The sequence below is a fragment of the Mesoplodon bidens genome (genome assembly GCF_964165515.1).
Source record: "Mesoplodon bidens genome assembly, chromosome: 8".
Classification (NCBI taxonomy): Eukaryota; Metazoa; Chordata; class Mammalia; order Artiodactyla; family Ziphiidae; genus Mesoplodon; species Mesoplodon bidens.
In genome coordinates, this window is record NC_138165.1 from 77,891,976 (window position 1) to 77,911,602 (window position 19,627).

At 36.1% G+C, this 19,627-nt stretch overlaps 1 protein-coding gene across 2 annotated transcripts; it reads right to left on the reverse strand.

Annotated features, from left to right (window-relative positions):
• Positions 1 to 227: 227 nt before the first annotated feature.
• Positions 228 to 19,585, reverse strand: TYW5 (tRNA-yW synthesizing protein 5). Of its 2 annotated transcripts, XM_081243266.1 has the most exons (8): positions 19,392 to 19,585; positions 14,463 to 14,617; positions 10,058 to 10,127; positions 7,611 to 7,655; positions 6,846 to 6,983; positions 4,778 to 4,865; positions 4,260 to 4,376; positions 228 to 1,305 (listed from the first exon to the last, which is right to left on the reverse strand). In XM_081243266.1, the coding sequence occupies exons 1-8, from the start codon at positions 19,467 to 19,469 to the stop codon at positions 1,049 to 1,051; spliced, it is 948 nt and encodes a 315-aa protein (XP_081099392.1). In that variant the 5' UTR covers positions 19,470 to 19,585; the 3' UTR covers positions 228 to 1,048. The 2 variants fall into 2 exon arrangements, with proteins under 2 accessions (XP_081099392.1, XP_081099393.1); XM_081243267.1 differs by lacking the exons at positions 14,463 to 14,617; positions 19,392 to 19,585 and adding an exon at positions 10,986 to 11,038.
• Between the last annotated feature and the right edge of the window lie 42 nt (positions 19,586 to 19,627).

A 19,627-nucleotide genomic window follows, 5' to 3' on the forward strand; every position in this document is an offset into this window, starting at 1 on the left:
TTTTCTGACATTCAAAAACTAAAAAGGTCAGGCCTAACGTTTACTGGGTACCAAGAAAACCAGGATCAGATTAAACATTTGCTTTGGACAAATCACAAAACTAATAGTCCAAATCACTATCATCTAATCCAGTTGTTCTCAATCCTAATTATGTATCAAAACAATCTATGAGTTCTATTAAATAGATACCTATGCCAAACCCCAAAAATACTGAATCAGAGTCTACAAGGATGGGGCCTAGGCATCTGTATGTTATAAAAAGCTCAAAAGATTAATGTAGTACATATTGTTCGTTGCCCATGTTTTTTCCTTATCTGGATTCTGATTCTAAAAATTATCCATTCTACCTCATGTGTCTCAGGGGCAGCGGATTCTACTTCCAGCTCCAGTAGCTCCAACTGACCTAAGAGTTATTCCATATCCTTTACCAGTGACTGGCTCAGGGATGGACAGGTCTAAGCCACTTTAGATCAATGAGACCCAAGCATCTGGGGCAAATTCTGGGAAAGCTTTGCATGTTAAGAGGGTCCCTGGAATCCTCCCTGATTCCTCCACTTCATGTAAATGAACATGCACACAGCCCCAACTGCTACTGGCAACCATCCCATGACCACGAGGGCAGCCAGCACTACTATGATGCCAATGCTGCAGTTGAAAACAGGGGAGAAAAAAAACCCCCAAAGGTTCCTGGTGACCCTTCTGAATCACTGGAATAGAAATACTGAAGCCCTTTCTATCAGTAGACTTCATGTATAATGATTCAATACATTTTCTTATTGTCATTTTAAGTTGGATTTTGTTATTTGCACCTGAAAGCTAAAGAGCTGTCCCACTGCAGCACTTTTTCAACCATAACAATCTGTATTAAGTAGAAACCACACAAACATGCCTTCATACTTATTTAATCTGTAAATCTGAGATTGATTTATCTTTCCTATTTTAACAAAGGATAAATCTTTAAAAAAATAATTTACATCTTGTTATACTTTTCCAATATTTGAGTTGAACTGTATTTAAAAGTTTATGCTCATTGCATTCACTTCAATATTTATTCAAAGTTTTTGCTATAGGCTTTGTCTTGAATGTGCAAGACCATTCGCCGTGCATAGAAGTCCCTGTATTCCTCTGGTAGTTCAGCCAGGGTTTTTAAGGCTCTGTCCAAAATTTGTGCAGCTCTTGATGCTGCTGTAGGATCTTTGTTTCCATAGGTATCCGTTTTATCATAGCATTCAGATGGAAGATGCTTCCAAAAGACATTCACTCCCACTCCAAACTCTTCAGATATTACATTATGGAACCATAAAGCTGGAGAAGTTAAAAAAAAAAAAGTTAAAAATAAAAGCTACAGTTAAAAAAAAAAAACCAAAATGTCAGTGAAATATCACGAATTGCATTATAGCCAATGCAAGAAATAATTCTTGTAACTAGATCCCTTCGTTAGCACACTCCCAGCTTTTAACAGAATCATTTTAACTTTTATGAATTGCCAACCAATTTAAAGTGTCAATAGCACAACCCTACGTTTAAAACCTTTGGAAGTAGCAATTTTTCCTTTTAACTTGAAAGACATAATAAAGTTATATTTGTTTTGTAGTTCTGTAATTTGAGGCTGTGTTTTGTGTTACTTGTTTATACTTCCTGAGTCACACAACCACATCAAAAGTGTTCATTTTTTATACACAGAACATTTCAATTATTTGAGGAGTATCTTTGACCTTTTCTGACTCAGTACAGTACTTTTGTTCTCAAAGACTTCCTGTGCAAGCTGCATTTGGTTTTCTAACTTGCTTGAATCTGCATTCACTGTAGCCTCCTCAGTTTTACATTTCTAATGCAATTATAATTGTCTTATATTTCTTTCAGTTCCTTTATAATAAGTATATAAAACTAAAGCAAATATTTTGATTGTGGAGAGGATGAGTAAACTTTTATCATAGAGCTAATTAATATTTTACTTCCACTAGAAAGCTTACTTCTTTGTTTTCAATTGAGTCTAAGTATTTTCAGAACACAGGTGCTACAGAAATACTAAAGCAACACTACAATATAATAAAGATGAAATACTAGTCACATCCAAAAAAAGTTTAATCTTGTGGAAAGGAGAAAGGAAGATTTATAAGATGCTAAATTTTAGAAACAAACTCATTCTGAGTGCTCTAGGAGAAACAAAAGCTTAAAATATTTTGATTTACAAAACTAGGTTCCAAACATGGTTTTAATCTTAACTACTCTTTCTTTCAGAACCTTTTTTTCCAAATTCAATGTAACAGGGAAAAAAGGTAACCATTCTGTTAAATCTACATCCAAAGATGGGATTTTGCTCTTACTTCAAAATATATGCAAATGTTCAGTATTTCTGTTTTGTTTTTTTTCTCCCTTTAAGGTTGTATACAGAATAAGGGAGAACTGCATCACCCTTAACCATGCTCCCAAAATTTAAATAATGGCAATGGATTTAAAAAATATGTGCTGGTTGTAGCAATCCCACTACTGGGCATATACCCTGAGAAAACCATAATTCAAAAAGAGTCATGTACCACAATGTTCACTGCAGCACTATTTACAATAGCCAGGACATGGAAGCAACCTAAGTGTTCATCGACAGATGAATGGATAAAGAAGATGTGGCACATATATACAATGGAATATTACTCAGCCATAAGAAGAAAAGAAATTGAGTTATTTGTAGTGAGGTGGATGGACCTAGAGTCTGTCATACAGAGTGAAGTAAGTCAGAAAGAGAAAAACAAATAATGTATGCTAACACATATATATGGAATCTAAAAAAAAAAAAGGTTCTGAGAACCTAGGGGCAGGACAGGAATAAAGACACAGATGTAGAGAATGGACTTGAGGACACAGGGAGGGGGAAGGGTAAGCTGGAACGAAGTGAGAGTGGCATGGACACATATACACTACCAAATGTAAAATAGCTAGCTAGTGGGAAGCAGCTGCATAGCACAGGGAGATCAGCTCGGTGGTTTTTGACCACCTAGAGGAGTGGGATAGGGAGGGTGAGAGGGAGACGCAAGAGGGAGGAGAAATGGGGATATATGTATATGTATAGCTGATTCACTTTGTTATACAGCAGAAACTAACGCACCATTGTAAAGCAATTATACTCCAATAAAGATGTTAAAAAAAAATGTGCTGGTTGTTTGAAGATTAAGAAGTCAAGGTATCATTTTTTTTTTTTTTTTTTTTTGCCGTACGCGGGCCTCTCACTGCTGTGGCCTCTCCCGTTGTGGAGCACAGGCTCCGGACGCGCAGGCTCAGCGGCCATGGCTCACGGGCCCAGCCGCTCCGCAGCACGTGGGATCTTCCCGGACCGGGGCACGAACCCGTGTCCCCTGCATCGGCAGGCGGACTCTCAACCACTGCGCCACCAGGGAAGCCCCAAGGTATCAAATTTTTATACACAGTTATGTGAAGGACATTTTATCAGGACAATACAAAGATTAACAAAGCATGGTTCCTTGTCCTCAAAGAATTTATACTCTAGTCCCAAATGAGAACATCATATTATTATTAATACTTTTTAACTTAATTTTATTATCACTGAAAAGTTATTAAACATATTAACTTAGAAATGGAAAATAAAACTATATAAATAGAATTTAATGCATCCCTTTAATCTTAATTATGATTTTATAATCTATAATCTTCAGGTATCCAGTTTTGCATAATAATTACAGATGTTAATTATATCACTGGTTACTAACAATAACTAATGCCTATTTACTGTTCAAAAAAATTAAGTGACACTAATTCAGACTGTAGAAAAATAATGCACACAAAAGATATCATAGGTATTAAGACTGTAACATTTTGATATTTAATAAAATCTCTAATCTCTCTTGGCTTTGAAATATATTTACTATTTCTTGGTAAATACTTAAGTGACAGTTCTAAAACATGTTAATATTTTAGAAACAAAATGATTTTAAAAGTACAATGAGGTATAATCTTCTCCCAGATATAAAGTATCTTGTTTGATATCCTTTAATAAAAGAATAAAGAACTTAGAGTATAATATTATATATATATAATATATTTATAGGTTGCCTTTGAAAACAAGATTGTTAATACTGTAAGAATTTGTCTAAGCATATTTTAAACACACACATCTGTGTATAAAAATCATCTTGTATATGACAGGATACATCTAACAATTTTTTTTACTAAAATAATCATATAATGGATGGATGACAGAGTACAAATATTGTAAAGAGCAAATTACTTAAGTCTAGAAATCTTACCAGGAATGAATAATACATCTCCAGCTTTAAGGGAACATTCATACCGTCTAGCCTTGGAAAACAGTGGATATTTAGCTAAGTCTGGGTTATCTACATTCAGTACTTCCGATTTAGTACCTGAAAAGTTCCAAAAAAGGATAATATAGATTGAGCAGTTAGCATTTTTTAAAAAGTAACCACAAATATAAATTTGAATATTTATATTTTTTTCCTGTACAACTACTTTTGTGTACTCACAATGTGAGAATGATTACTATTCTCCTGAAACCTAAGACAATTTTCAGTAACCCATCCTTTATTTATAACCATTGACTTCCATGTAATATAATTAAGATAATCTGAAAATCTCGTTCTTCATATTGCCTATCATCACATGTATACACGTACACAATGGAGAATACAATACATCATAATTAGGAAGAAGCCCTACAAAAGTTTTTCTATGAGAATGAAAAGATTAAAAAAAAACTAACTGAATAAATAAAACTTCAGAAATTTAAGCTTAAAAAAAATAGTACCTGATAAATATAAATATTGGGCATCCCGAGGACTGAATAGTACAACACGCTTTTTTCCTGTCACTTGTATTAAGAAGTTATCCATTACCTGAAGACGAATAAGAACTTATGAATAAGCAGTATCTAAAATTCAAATACACAGAACCAATGGTATTCCAAACAGTTAACCATAAATCCTATCCTTTAATAAAGCTTGACTCACATTACCTAAAACTTATAGTAATATTCTAATTTAACAAGGAAAACAGTTGTGTTACACAACTGTGTCGTTATTTCTCCAACACTGTCTTAAAATGGGAAGGATTGGCAAGCTATTAGGAAATCTGAAGTCAGAAAACTATTTGCCTTTGCCCCACCACTCTGACAGCAAGTATAGTTACACCTATTTGAGGCTCCCCTTGGTAAGTATCTATTTTACTTATCTGTCAAGGAATGCTATAAGGCCAAAATTAGACAACAGGTTGAAAGCACTTAGGAAAACCAGGTGTTGGGAAAATACACGGTACTGCTGCAACTACTGCTAAACTCTTTTACTATATGGCCAACCATAATTTGGTTATAGGTATGTATCTTGATTTCCAAATTATTTCTATAGGACTATAACTTGGCAAATTTTCTTGATGAACCTATTAATAATGGAGCAATCCTGACTTTTCCTGTGTTTGTAAGGGTACACTACATTAGTACAAACTTTGAAAAATGTTAAAAGGCAGAGCTACATAATTCTCAGCTAAGGAATTAAAATATATACTAAGCAAGATATATTCATGATTATTTATTGAGTACATATCACTTCTACCTAAGCATTTCTCCTTTTACCACTAACCCTTGACTTATGTAAACTTTAACTATATAACTAACATTCCTTTGACTTATTTTTATGTTTAAGAAAAACTTTATAATATTTAAGATAAAATGGATACTACATAAAATATAGTCATTGAATACAGTTAAAAAGTTTGAGTTAACACATCATTTTCTCACCTTATCATTTATGTAAATAAAACCTTAAAAAATATGCTAAGACTTTATATCTATCTCATTTAATTATAGAGTTACTATGTTAAAATCCTCCCGAGGGCCTCAGCTAAATTGTAAAACACACTTCTAAAACTTTATTAAATTTAACTCAGAACTTTTCAAAATATTCTTTTATCTTTAGAAACCTATTAGGTATTGCTTTAAGCTTTCTAAATTTCTCCACCCAACACCAAACCAAACACAATACTAGATTTTTAATATTCTTAGATACTTATATGCATATGTTTAAGCAAATAAAATTGTAACACCACAGATAAATGATCAAGATCAATACTCTACACATCTTGCTGCTCAATAAATACAGTAGACACTTGACATTCTCAAGGGATATACAGCCTAAGACCTTCAGGTGTCCCCAAATTCTTATAATTGGAAATGGCTCTCCACAAACTTCTGCCTTTCTCCTCAACAATGGTTCCATCTAGTCATGTAGCACTTCAACATCCTCATACTACAACCTTAACATTTTTCCCACTTTTGCAGCTTTCCCCCTCATCTGGTCCACTTTTCATATGTAAAAAAAAACACGTCAAAAAACTTAGTATTGGGCTTCCCTGGTGGCGCAGTGGTTGAGAGTCCGCCTGCCGATGCAGGGGACACAGGTTCGTGCCCCGGTCCGGGAAGATCCCACATGCCACAGAGCGGCTAGGCCCGTGAGCCATGGCCGCTGAGCCTGTGCGTCCGGAGCCTGTGCTCCGCAAGGGGAGAGGCCACAACAGTGAGAGGCCCACGTAACAAAAAAAAAAAAAAAAAAAAAAAAAAAACAACTTAGTATATATATAATGAGGAACCAAGAATAAGACTACAGAGAAATGCAAATATAAGAAACTAACTAGGCTTTGGCATTAACTAAAATAATTCACTCCCATACCACTGCCTTGCAGAGCACCTGTTTTCAAACCTCATGTTTCAGCAAATTACATGTCAAAGATCTTTGGGGTAACCTCCATAAAGTTGAAACTGAATGTTAAGTCCATAAATTCTAAAGAGCTACTGTAGTTTTAGATTTCTCATTTATGTAGCATACATCATAGTGGGTCCAAAGTTGTAATCCTGGTGAGCTAATTCGAAAAACACTGGAAAAGAACTGCTCTTCTTTGAAGAATTTTGGAAACTTAATATCTCCTTCCAATAAAGGAAACTGCTTTCTGATATCTGCAACATCCTGCATTGAGAGAAACATAATGAGAATTTTAATAATAAACACAATGTTGGCATAATGCTTATTTTATCTAAGGCTGCCATCAGAGCCCATGATAATAAGGAGGAATGGGGCAAAACTCTGCTCACTGCTTTAAAATACTAGGATGTGACCATAGCCAACACATGACCTTTCAACTGAAGGGATGACAGACTATGTACCAAGACATTCAACAATATCACTATTGTTAAGCTTAATATGCTTCACTAATAGAAAAGTTCTTCCTACTTTAAGCAAGAATCATACAATTGCCATCTACTCTAATATTTAAGTTTAGGAGTCATCAACTTGAATGTTATCAATTACATAAAACCTGTGGGTACTACTACGGGAGAAGAATAAAAGAAGGTAAAGAAATAATAGTGCCATAAAGAGAAAAGATAGAATCTGACTTGACCATTTTAGGGACCACTCCTTAACACTGTGTCCATATCAATTTGATTCTGAATACATATATATGAATTATCCAGGATTTTTATAATTATTTTAGATTGTATTTTATTAGCTGAATGGCCATCTGTAAAATAAACAGTAGAACAGATTTCTCAATTGTGGAGAGATTAGACAACTAGTTACATTCAGAATTCTTACCTTTCTAGGGTCTTCTCCAAGTGATCGTAGGTAGTACTTCTCATCCTTAAACATTCCAAAGAAAAACAACATCAGTATTCACTTAAAAAATATTAGAAAGTAAAGATGGAAGGAAATGAATCTGAAAAGCTAACCCTCTTAAGTCATTTTTGAAAAAGTTCCATTTTCTTACCCTTTCTACTAATGCTCTCTGGTGGCTGTATGAAGAAATGTCTCTATATGCCGCTTGTAATAACGACAGAATCCACAAAACATTAAGTAAAATAAATCCTAAAGGCGACACACACATACCACATCTAAAGCCACAATGCTTAATTTAGACTTTATACTCCAAACTATTTACAATCTTAACAGTGTCTTAAGACTTAAAAGAACTCCCATTTGTAGAGCACATATGATCTCGGAGCACTGTTAAGGGCCAACGACAAACTAATATAATATAAATGTAGAACAGAAGATAAATAAAATACTTTATACTTTTAAAAATAATTTTTTAAAAATCTGAAACATTGCATTTTATAAAGCTAAGTTTATCCCTAATCACATAATTCTCAAACCAAATCCTTAAGAGTCAGCTCATGTACGAATTAGAAATATGTCATTTCATAGTAGTAAGTTTAAGTTGATGCTTTAAAAAATAGTCAATTATAACTTCACTGAGTAGCTCTAATAGGGAACTATTTGAATTATGAAGCACTGTATTGCCTGCATTTCCTGTAATAATTAGAGAACTGAGATATATCAGGTCAAGCACAGGGGCAACCCAACTCAAGAATTCTGCCTCTTTTATACTTACATTGACCATTATAACACAAACTTCAAAATATATCTCATTTACCCTAACAATATATTATACATCTCTGTTCATAAATTTTACTCAACTCCTAGATTCACTGCTTTTAAAATTTTAACTAGTACCATATCAGATAAGTTCCATAAATTTACTACTGGCTAAATAGATTTCAAAGTATGTTCTTTAAAATTCTAAGAGTTTCTACCAGTTCTAATGTTTCAGGATTTAAAAGGTAAATTCATGTGGCAGGTACAGAGATGCGCCGCAGACTGCCCTTCAAGAAAAGATTCATAACTTATTGCAAGGAGTGTGATTAAGTTACAGCTGCCAGCTGTTTACTCCTGCAGGTCCACCTCACCCTTTGAACTAAAGGTCAGGCTCTTCGTGGGGTAGCCCCAGGCAATGACTAAGCAAGATGGTAAAAGGCCTAGACATTGCTACCCAAGACAGGACTCCTCTAAGAGGTCGTCTTCGCTCAGGAGTTCCACACTGAGCTGGCAGAGAGACTGTCAGCTCTGTATCACCGCCTGATGGCACCCTCTACTCAATCCTCTCCTTTCCTTTCTCAGGCATTACTTCCCAATAAACCTTTTGTAGTCCTAATTCCATCTCAGCGTATGCTTCCTAGAGAACTGAACTAATAGTCCATATTCATCTTACTTACACACTCACCCTAATTTTTAGACTTTAATCCCTTTATCTTGTCTCTGTTTCTTTTACTTCACTTGACATTTCATGGCTATTTACATCTGTGCCACTCATTACCCTTGGACAGGAAAGGACTGATACCAAAGGGCAACTGAACATGTATGTTAAAGCATGGCTGTAAAGTTAAAAAACACTTTTCAGGTACAGCTAATGGATTGAGTTTTAGTAGATATTCTAGTCATACTATAGAATACAGATTTCTGGAGTTTGTAGGGATACTGGTGGATCTAGTGTAAACATCAGCCGATGAGAGAACTGTGAAAACACAACACTTTTTACCACCAAACTGACCAGCAGCCCAGCTGGCTCAGATGCAGACAATAGCTTTCTTCAAAGCTTAAAAAGCAGTTTATTTTTCAAATGTGCTTTTGAGATAAGAGTAAATTTTTTAAAATGTATTTATAAAAGCCTCAATGCCTTATCTCAAGACATTTAAATTATTTAAAGCTGGATTATAATGTAAGTAAGTAGAATTCTTCTGCATTTAATCCTGAACAAATATTATAGTAAATACATACAATAGAAATCACATTGATAATAACAATAATATAGAAATAGTCTAATAGTAAGATATGAAAATAAAGTTCTCCATTAGCATTTGAACTTGGCATATCAGACCAAAGCATTTTCAGAGGAAGTAATATTAATAGCTAACATTTAGTGAGTGGTTCCTACGTGTCAGGCACTGTGCTAAGTACTCTATGGATTTTATTTAGTTAACTGTCACAAAAACCTTATGAAATAGGTACCGTTATTATTCCTGTTTCATAGATGAGAACACTGAGGCACAGAAAGATAATTTGGACAAGGTTTGAGACCTAATAAATAACACAGCTAGGATATATGGAAGGCTACAGTTCTTACATATCTAATATTCTTTTATAAGAAAATAATTTAGTATTTACATATTAATGCTTTCTTAAGAAAATGTGTTAAAAGCAATTACCTCTGAAATAAAGAATTCCTTATGCTTTTCTTCAGCTGCCCTCTGAACCAACTTGCCAAAAGGTAAAGTTCTGAAATAAACACCAAAGAATCCTTGGACTTAGTAACAATACATCATCTAGTAATACTCTAGTCACTATATATATATATATATGTGTGTATATATATGTGTGTGTGTGTGTGTGTGTGTGTGTGTATATATATACACACACACACTGCTTGTTGGAGTTTGATCTATCTTCTGTTTTACAATATCCATAATTTTTATTATAACCTATTATGCGGAATTCTAAATTTTCAAAATTCATTTAGCATTGAGCTTATTTGACCTAGGTTGTCTGAAATTTTGATTTCAAATAGATCTACAGTACAGATGGATCCTTCTCATATCAATATACTCCTATTCCAAGTTGCTGTTAAGAAAAATGTTTCTGGTTCTATGGTATATATGGTATCTTTGGAAATACACCAACTTTCAAACTTTTATTGCTACTAATTTTCAAGTGTCCTGGCAAAACAAGTCTTGTGATGAATGGGGCAAGTTATCAATACCAATGCTACTTCGGAAGAGACAACAAGCAAACAGTCCAATGAAGACAAAGCCCCTCTGCTTCACACCAACCTGCCTGCCTTCTGGCACTAGCACACAAAACTGCTCTCATCCTCCTGTACCACCCTCTGTCATTTCAGGCCTCTGAGGAATAGCTCAGGAATTCCAGTGAAGTGACCAGGTTTTATTCTTCTTAAATATTTCTGCCCAAATGCCTGTCTCCTTCCATCCTGGTGAACAGGGCTGAACACTACAGAAGCAAAGTTTGTTTCCTTTACCTCATGCTCTTGAGCCTGAAGAGCTAGCTTTTCTCTGCGTCACATCCTATCCATTCAACCTTCTAGAATCAAATGTACTGCCCCCTATCTGCAGATGATACCTTATCAGGAACATCGAGACAATGACTTCAAAAGCATCTGGGTCACTGTACTCCGTCCTCCACACCTCTGATTAAGAGTTGTAATCTTTCACTCTTATTCTCAAATATCTTTCCACTTGATATCTGTACTGGGGAGGTAAGATTTCCTTGTAAGAAGATGACCTTGCAATGTTTTCCTAGAAACATACTGGGTTAAGAGAAATGTGGAATGTCAGCTGTTAGAACAGGTAACATTGTTTATTGTAAAACATGACCCTTTGGGAATCCCCTGGCGGCCCAGTGGTTAGGACTCCATGCTTCCCCTGCAGGGGACACAGGTTCAATCCCTGATCGGGGAACTAAGATCTGGCATGCTGCGCAGTGCAGCCAAAAAAAAATAAAAATAAAAAGACCCTTTATTTATTATGTCTAGACTAGAAGGATGGTGAGTGGACTACAGCCACTTGTTAGGAAGCAGAGGACCTGGCTTCTCTGTGTGCAGTGCAACTCAGTAACTGAGTGTGTTCCCTGGAGGAACTGAGAAGCTAAGGTCATGAGTCATTTCACGCTGCTGGTTTCTGCGGACTAAGTGGCTCAACTAAGCTAGGGTGTTTCTGCATCCACCTCTATAGTCAGTCTTGTTCCCTTACAAGTAAGCTGTCACTTGGTGAGCCAAAAAATGGCTTCTGGATTGGTATAAGGACTCCCACTGATTCTATCCTGCTGGAATACTGTTTCCTGCCTCGTATCCTCTTGCAAAGGTAAGTGAGTCTGATGCCAGATTATGGACTAGCGGGTGTCAATCAGAATTTGAGGACACACTGCTGATAACTATGTAGAGTGAGCACTCCAAGAGAGAAGAAAGGAGTCTGTCATCTACTCAGACCAATCTACTACTATAGTTTTGGCTAATAATATCAACAAATTTATTTGTTTAATGTTTTCCATCTCTGACCTCACTATATACTCTTCATTCCTACCAAAGCATCTTTGAAGAATTTGGGAACAATGTGGAAGCCTCTCTGGGCCAAAACTACCTCTGAAATTGGTGCAGTTGCTAAGGCTTAGCTTTTTTACTAGGGAGGACCCAAGACCTTTACAAGAAGAGGCCAGATAGAGTAGCTCAGTCCATAGAAGCAGAACTCGGGTGGCCCCAGCAACCTTCTCCTTTAGGTCGTAGTACCTGTCAGAGCTTCTACAGAAACTAAGCCGAGAGAAGAGGAAATGAGGTATATGAATTGTTAAGTTACTTGGCCTTAAGGTCTTATCTATCCCATGCATGTTTCAATAAGAAGGGCATCTGCTATATAAGCTCCACTTGTCTGGACTGACATACAGACCAGTAATGGAGGTAGTATCAAAGAGGGCTGAGGATTATTAGGACTTGGTGGAGTCAGGCAAATTTGGGTATAAGTCTTAGTTCCATCATTTAGAGCTATACAATCTTGGGTAAGTTATTTAACGTTTTTAAACTTCCATTTCCTCATCTGTATAATTATTATTTAAAAAAATCTACCTCACAGAAGTTCAAAAGAGTAATATAATCTAGGATGCACAGTACCTGATATATAGTAAGTGTTCAATAAAGGACAGATGGTGGGGTTAACAACAATGATAATGCAGCAGCGTGCAGTAGTTACCAACATTTAGAAAAAGAAGAAAAAAATCTTCACTGTTCTGCTCCCCATTTTGGAAAGGCTGCTTCGCAAAATCAAGATCAGGAATGATGAAGGTATAACAAACAAGAGCAGGATGATGGTAGGAGCCAGATGATGTGATAGGTAGAAGCAGTGAAGCAAAGCTTACATAAGATTCAGACTTTAAAAAAAATCTATGGCCAGAAGAATACCAACAGTATCCTTTCACTGCACAAGGCTCTTCTTTTTTATAGTATACTGACTCTGGAAGAACACTTAGAGCTACCAAGAGGAGAGAAGTAAAAGCTAAGACTTGGAAACATATTTATCTTCAAATGTTTAAAAAGCAGAAATGCAACCTTAAACTGAACTGATAATAATTATATATGTGCGTAGGTTTTCTTACTTTCTAGTCTCTGGCTTTGGTCTAGATGCCTCCCTTCTTTCCTACTCCCTGATAACTGCCAAAAATGACTAAATCTATTTTCCTTCTTACTCTAAGAAACTAATCTTGCAACTCCTTAGGAACTGCAGTGAAAGGCTTAGAGGAAGCTGGAATAGGAACTATTACATAATATATGTGCTTCAAAAACATGTTTTGAAAAGTTTATAGGACATGACATAACATCAAGGCAGCTCAAGATGAAGTTTCAATACCCATTTGTTACAGCATTGGGCTCCCTGGAAAATAAACATCATTAACTGCAGGCTGAAAAATGCTCATCATTCCAGCACTTTCTTCCACTTTCTTGATTTAATAAAAAATGAAAAGTTCTTACGCTTGGAAAAATTTATGGTAATTAAATTCAAACCATGGCCTATTAAAAACCAAAACTCTAATGGCAAATATTCAAAGGATCAAAAACCGAGAAATGCTTTGGCAAGCTGCTATATGAACTTGGGAAACTCTAGTGAGAAAAGAATGGCCCTGGACATTAGAAGCTCTGTTTAACTCATCTTTAAACTCTGGAAGGAACAGTGAAAGCCACCTTTCTTTAAAAATCAGTCTTTTGTGAACAACATGGTTTTTCAATAGACTGAATTCGCTGGGAACTCCACGTGCTCAGAATTTGAAAGCTGTTTGTTTTTAAATTTAACATTTTTAGTGAAACTCAAGGGAATAAACTCATGGGAATAAATAGCATACTAAATCTATAAGGCTGTAGCATTTAAAGCTTTCAAGTTTAGATATTCCACAGCAGTCAACTATCTTTTACTTTTAAGACATTCCAAAGCATAAAATGACAACCATGAGGGACATTTAAAGTATTTAAGATTATTTGGACAAAAAAGAAAATTAAGCCTGATTTATCCAAGTTGATAAAAGATTATACCAAACATAGCAACCACTTGCCTTATATTTCTGGAGAGGGCAGAAAAAGAAAACATGAGCTTATACTTATCTAAAAACAATCTGGAATTTAAAAATCTTCCCAAAATAGGGCATTTAAAAATCAAAATAGGTTATAAAGGAAGACTTTAGAATTTATTACTCTAGATAACAATTACTAATGTGGGAGGATCAACTAATTAATGAAGCATTGAATGAATACAGTACACCGAGCTTTAGATGAATCTAACTTTAGTTACAGAAATTCTGCTCTTTCCATGACTCCAGAAGGTACTGGGTATACACCATATTTTTAAAATGGTCTTTGGAAATGTCTTTGTATAATTATGTAAGCTCAGAATTCTTGTCTTTTAAAAGCCATTCTTTAAAAATTAGTAAGCTATTCCACAATTATATCAAACTAGCCAAAAGAGAAAATGCTATATGGTCTTTGTATAATAATGCAAAAATATTTTAAAGGTTTAAAAAAAAGTTATGTGTATCCCCAGAATAAACCTCAGAAGAAAATACCTATACACAAAGTTCTTACTAATGAAGTCCATCTGGGCAACTGCAGCAACATGAATCTTCACCTCTTTCCTCCCTCCAATTTGGCTTAGGTAATCCACCGTCCATTTGCTTGTACATGTCCCCAAATCAATTCCTTCCAACACTAGAGGTTTTCTCTGTGTGGAAAAAATCAACCAAAAATTAGGGAAAACCAACAATGTATCAGGAGCTGTATTTGGTAATAAAGGGATAAAAACAAATAAGAAATGATTCTTTATCCCAAGATGCTAAAAATCAAACCTTCTGACAATTCATGCTGTAACTAAAACAGGAAGAGGACCCATGTAATATAGTTAGAACAAAATTTTAACATTAGGAAAACAAAACCGAACAAAACAGAAGTGCCACCATAAGCTTAGAAACAAGAGAAATCTGAGTATTATTAAAGCATTCTCTAGAGTGTTATTTATGATAAAAAATACAACTGATTAAAATTTGTGCTTTATACTCAAATACTGTTTGCAACTTTTTATTTTGATACCATTCTAAACTCACAGAAAAGTTGTAAGAACATTACAAAGAACTCCCATATACCATTTACTCTGAGTCACTAGTTGTTAATTTAACATTTTGCTCCACTTACTTTACCATCTGCTCTCACTCTTGCTATATGTGTACAGAGAGAAACATATTAAAGATAATTTAATTTTTTCTGAACTAGTTCAGTGTAAGTTGCTGACATCATGCTCCTTTATCTCTAAAACTTGAGTATATTTTTTGAGAACAAAGACATTCTTTTATATAACAACAATAATTATCAAAATTATATTTAACACTGATATAATACTTTAATCCAGTCTGTATCCAAATTTTGCTAATTTTCCTTATAATATCCTCTATATTTTTTTCCCTATTTCTGAGATGCCACATTGTATTTAATTACTATATCTCTTTTACTCTGGAACAGTTCATCAGACTCTCTTCTATGACACTGACATTTTTGAAGAGTACAGGCTAGTTATTTTGTAGAATGGCCTTCAACTTGGGTTTATCCGATGTTTCTTCATGATTAGATTCAGGTTACTCATTTTTGGAAAGAATGTACCACAAAAGCAATGTTGTGTCTTTCTCAGTGCAACACATCAGGTAGCACATGATATTTTCCCTATTATTTATGATGTTAATTTTGATCAACTGGTAATTCCTGTCTCAATCAAGTATTGCTACGATGAGTGTAAAAATCATGATTAAAAAAAGAACTCCATCACCTTCTACATGTACTAGTTGGTATTCTAATGTAAAAATCAGCTCTCACTTCTCCATTCACTTATCTTATTCACTGAGTTATATTCTACTGATATAATTTTGATGCTCAAGTTATCCCAGATTTGGCCAGCAGGAGTCCCTTCGAGCTGCCTCTTGTGACATTTTACCTGAGCACTTCTTACTTAACAGAAAAATAACACAATCCAGTATCCTTTTACATCTCTGTCCCAGCCCTCTAGTCATTTCTTCAAGCAGCTCTGGTTTCTTCTAGTGGGGAATGCTGTTTAGAAACCATGATCTGGGTGCTGAATGTGTTTATGACTGTTGGTGTGTCATTACTTCTAGGCCTTCTCAGTGGACAGAGCTAGGAAGCACATGAAGGTGTGTATATACTCACTCTCTCCTCCCCAAATATATATATACACACACATATTCTGCATATGCATATAGTTATATCTATTTATCCATTTCTCTTTCTCTCTCAATATGTACTATACACACACACACACACAAATTAATGGATGTATGATGAATCATGATACCTCCAATATGGATACCTAATTCTGATCTTATACCACAAGATTTATTCTAATATTCATTGTTTATATATTTGTAAACTCCCTTCTCTTAGTGGGAAACCTGGTTCCTATCATCCTCAATGTTTAATCAATTGTACAATCCCAGAATTCACAATAAGTGCTTTTGCAATTGCTAAGTTATACCACTGTAAAAAAAGTCTACAAACTAGAATTCAGTATTGTTTATGGTTCTTTTTGGTTTTAGACTGATACATAATCAAAGTACTGTGTTCAAAAGTGACCTAGGTTACTTCTCCTCCTCTTCCTTACTTAGGTTCACTTGTTACTTTTATATTCTACATTAGAGTTTGGTTGGTTTTTTTGAACCATTCCTCATCCTTGTTAATTTTATTATTATTATTACTGTAGAATATAAAACAGTAACGTGATCTCCAAAGTCAAAATTATACAAAAAAGGTCACCGCATCTATAATCACCCACGTCGTAATCATTCATCCCCTATAGATAACCAGTCTCATTAATGTCTGGCTTATCGTCCCTGTATTTCTTTTTTGCATAGTGACCAAAAATATATATACTTTCTTATTTCCCCTTCTTTTTTATACAAAAAGTGTCTTATTATGTATTGTTTTTGTAATTTGCTTTTTTAAAAAAATTTAAAAATATATCCTGGAAATCACTACTATCAGTTCAGATTATTTCTCATTCTTTTTTACAGCTTAGTACACCTTCATGTAAGTGGACAATTTAATCAGTCTCCTATGCATAGGTTTTTAGGTTATTTGTAATAATTCGCAAGCATAATAGACACTAGAAATTTTCATACTGTTCGAAATATATCCCCAGAGTAAATTCTGAAAGAGGAATTGCCATATCATAAAGTAAACACATCAGTAGTTTTGTTAGATATGCCAAATTCCCTTCCATGAGGGTTGTACTACTTGGCATAAAACGTGAGAGTACCAGTTTCTTCACAGACCCACAAAGAATATTATTATTAAAACCTTTTTGGGCTTCCCTGGTGGTGCAGTGGTTGAGAGTCCGCCTGCCGATGCAGGGGACACGGGTTCATGACCCAGTCCAGGAAGATCCCACATGCCGCGGAGCGGCTGGGCCCGTGAGCCACGGCCACTGAGCCTGCGCGTCCAGAGCCTGTGCTCTGCGACGGGAGAGGCCACAACAGTGAGAGGCCCGCGTACCGCAAAAAAAAAAAAAAAAAAAAAAACTTTTGATTTTTGCCAATATTATAGATAAATGGTATCTCAGTTTAATTTCTCTTAGGAATAAAACTGAACATCTTTTCATGTGTTTAGATGCCGTTTTTATCTTTTTGTCAACTGTTCATTTTTAATCAGATTTTTGCCCTCCCCCCATTAATTTTTAAAAGTTCTTTACATACATGGGCTTTTACTGCCCTTTAATGAAATATGTTGCAAATATTTTTCTCCCAGTTTGTATTTTATGTACAATTTTAATCATTTATCACACCTGAGTCATAGTTAGAAAGCCCTTCCGTAGACCTAGATTGCAGAGAAATTTACCCATGTTTTCCTCTAGTACTTAACGTAGTTTCTTTTTTTTAAATTTAGATCTCTGATCCATTTGGAGATCACTCTTGTGTACGGTGTCAGATATAAATCTAATTTTATCATTTTCTAAATGACTGTGACCATCCACTTGTCCAAGCACCATTTATTTAAAAGTTCATCTTTGCCCCAGTGATTTTTAAAATGTCACGTTCATCACATGTTAAATTTCCACATACATATAAATAACTCCAGAGCCTGGATAAATACTTGTGTGTGTGTACACACATCTATCTTCATCCAGACTTTCTATTTTATTCCTCTGGTCTATTAATGCACCCGTACCACACTATTAAATAGTAAAACATGTTTAAAAATCTGATAGGACTATAACCCCTCACAGCTTTTCTTTAGTGTTTTCAGGTAAAAATGTCTTGTTTTGCAATTTAGTTATTAATTTCTAGTTTTATTACATTGTGACCAGAGTGTTGTTTGTAATTTTCCACTTTATGAATCTTAGTGATGCTTTGTGACATATTGTATGTCTTGTCTGGGAAGCCTACAAACTACAAAACACTTTTCGCTATTCATCTTCCAAAGCATTTCCACATACGTACATCATTTGGTCTTCATAATACTGTCCTGAAGGCATCTTATACTAACGTGTCCTGCGGTGGGGTAGCGAGGACAACAACCTATCTAGCACTAGTCCCCCAAGAAATTAAGGCTTGAATCCTCCGTATAGGTTGCTAACTCCTAAAAGAAAAAAATTTCATCCCTGACTTTTGTAATACTCAGGACTGTAGCTCAATGACTACCCTTATAGGTGTAAATATCAACTAAAATTGCTGGGGGGGCGGGTTTCTTTATCATGAGCAGGCTAACTGTAAACCTGTGGGTTACTTTTTTTTCCTGTAAATATCTGCTGCCCTCTTTATTCTTAGTTTTTCTGAAGCCTAGATTCCCTTGCAAAGCAATTAAAAACACTTTTTTTCCCCCATTACTATTTTTCTCTGAGAACTAAGGTTCGAATTATACGTATAAGAGAATGGAACATCTGAACTAGAACCCACGTTAGTTAGAATCCAAGACCAGTGGAAGATTGTCGGGGGATTCCCATTGCTTCCCCTTTTGGCTCAGTGCAGTGAAAAACTTCTTCAGATCCATTAACTCGCGTAGACTGACAGGCGCCGTTCAGGCCACTGGCTGGGGTTGGGGGGCGAAACCTCCTCTAGATTTTAGGAAACCCGATGGAAGACTGGAGGCGGGGGGGGGGAAAACCCTCCCTGGGTTGCCATGGTAACGGTAGAAGACTTCGTAATCAGACTCCCGCAAGGCCGCTAAGCAGCTAGCAGGGCTTCTTAGGCAAAATATTTCTCGTAGCCAGCGCTCTGCCGTCAACCTGCTCCCCAGATACGTGGAACGGAAAACTTAACAGATGAGCCAGTCAACATCCCCCATGTGCCCTCTCCCTTGGCCGCCGGGCCAACCAGCCACCTTCAGCCGACAGCCACCTTCTCCCACATCCTGGATCGCAAGAAACCAATTCGGAGCCGCTGGAGCGCTAGGGACGGGTATCCACCGGCTTCCCGCGGTTCTGCCCCGCAAGAGGGCCTCACCTGCGGATAGAGGTGCTCCATGAACTGCTCCTGCGAAACGCCCTCGAGCCGGGGTACCGGGAAGCACTGCCCGGCCATGGTTGCCCACGCCCGTCCTCTTCCAAGTCCTGGGAACCTCGGCCCTAACACGTTCCAACCGCGCGGACCGCCCGGAAACAGGTCCGGGAGAGAAAAGTTCCACGAGGCCGGCTGAGTCGCGAGAGCGGCGGGTTCCGAGCGCGGGGCTGGGGGCCGAC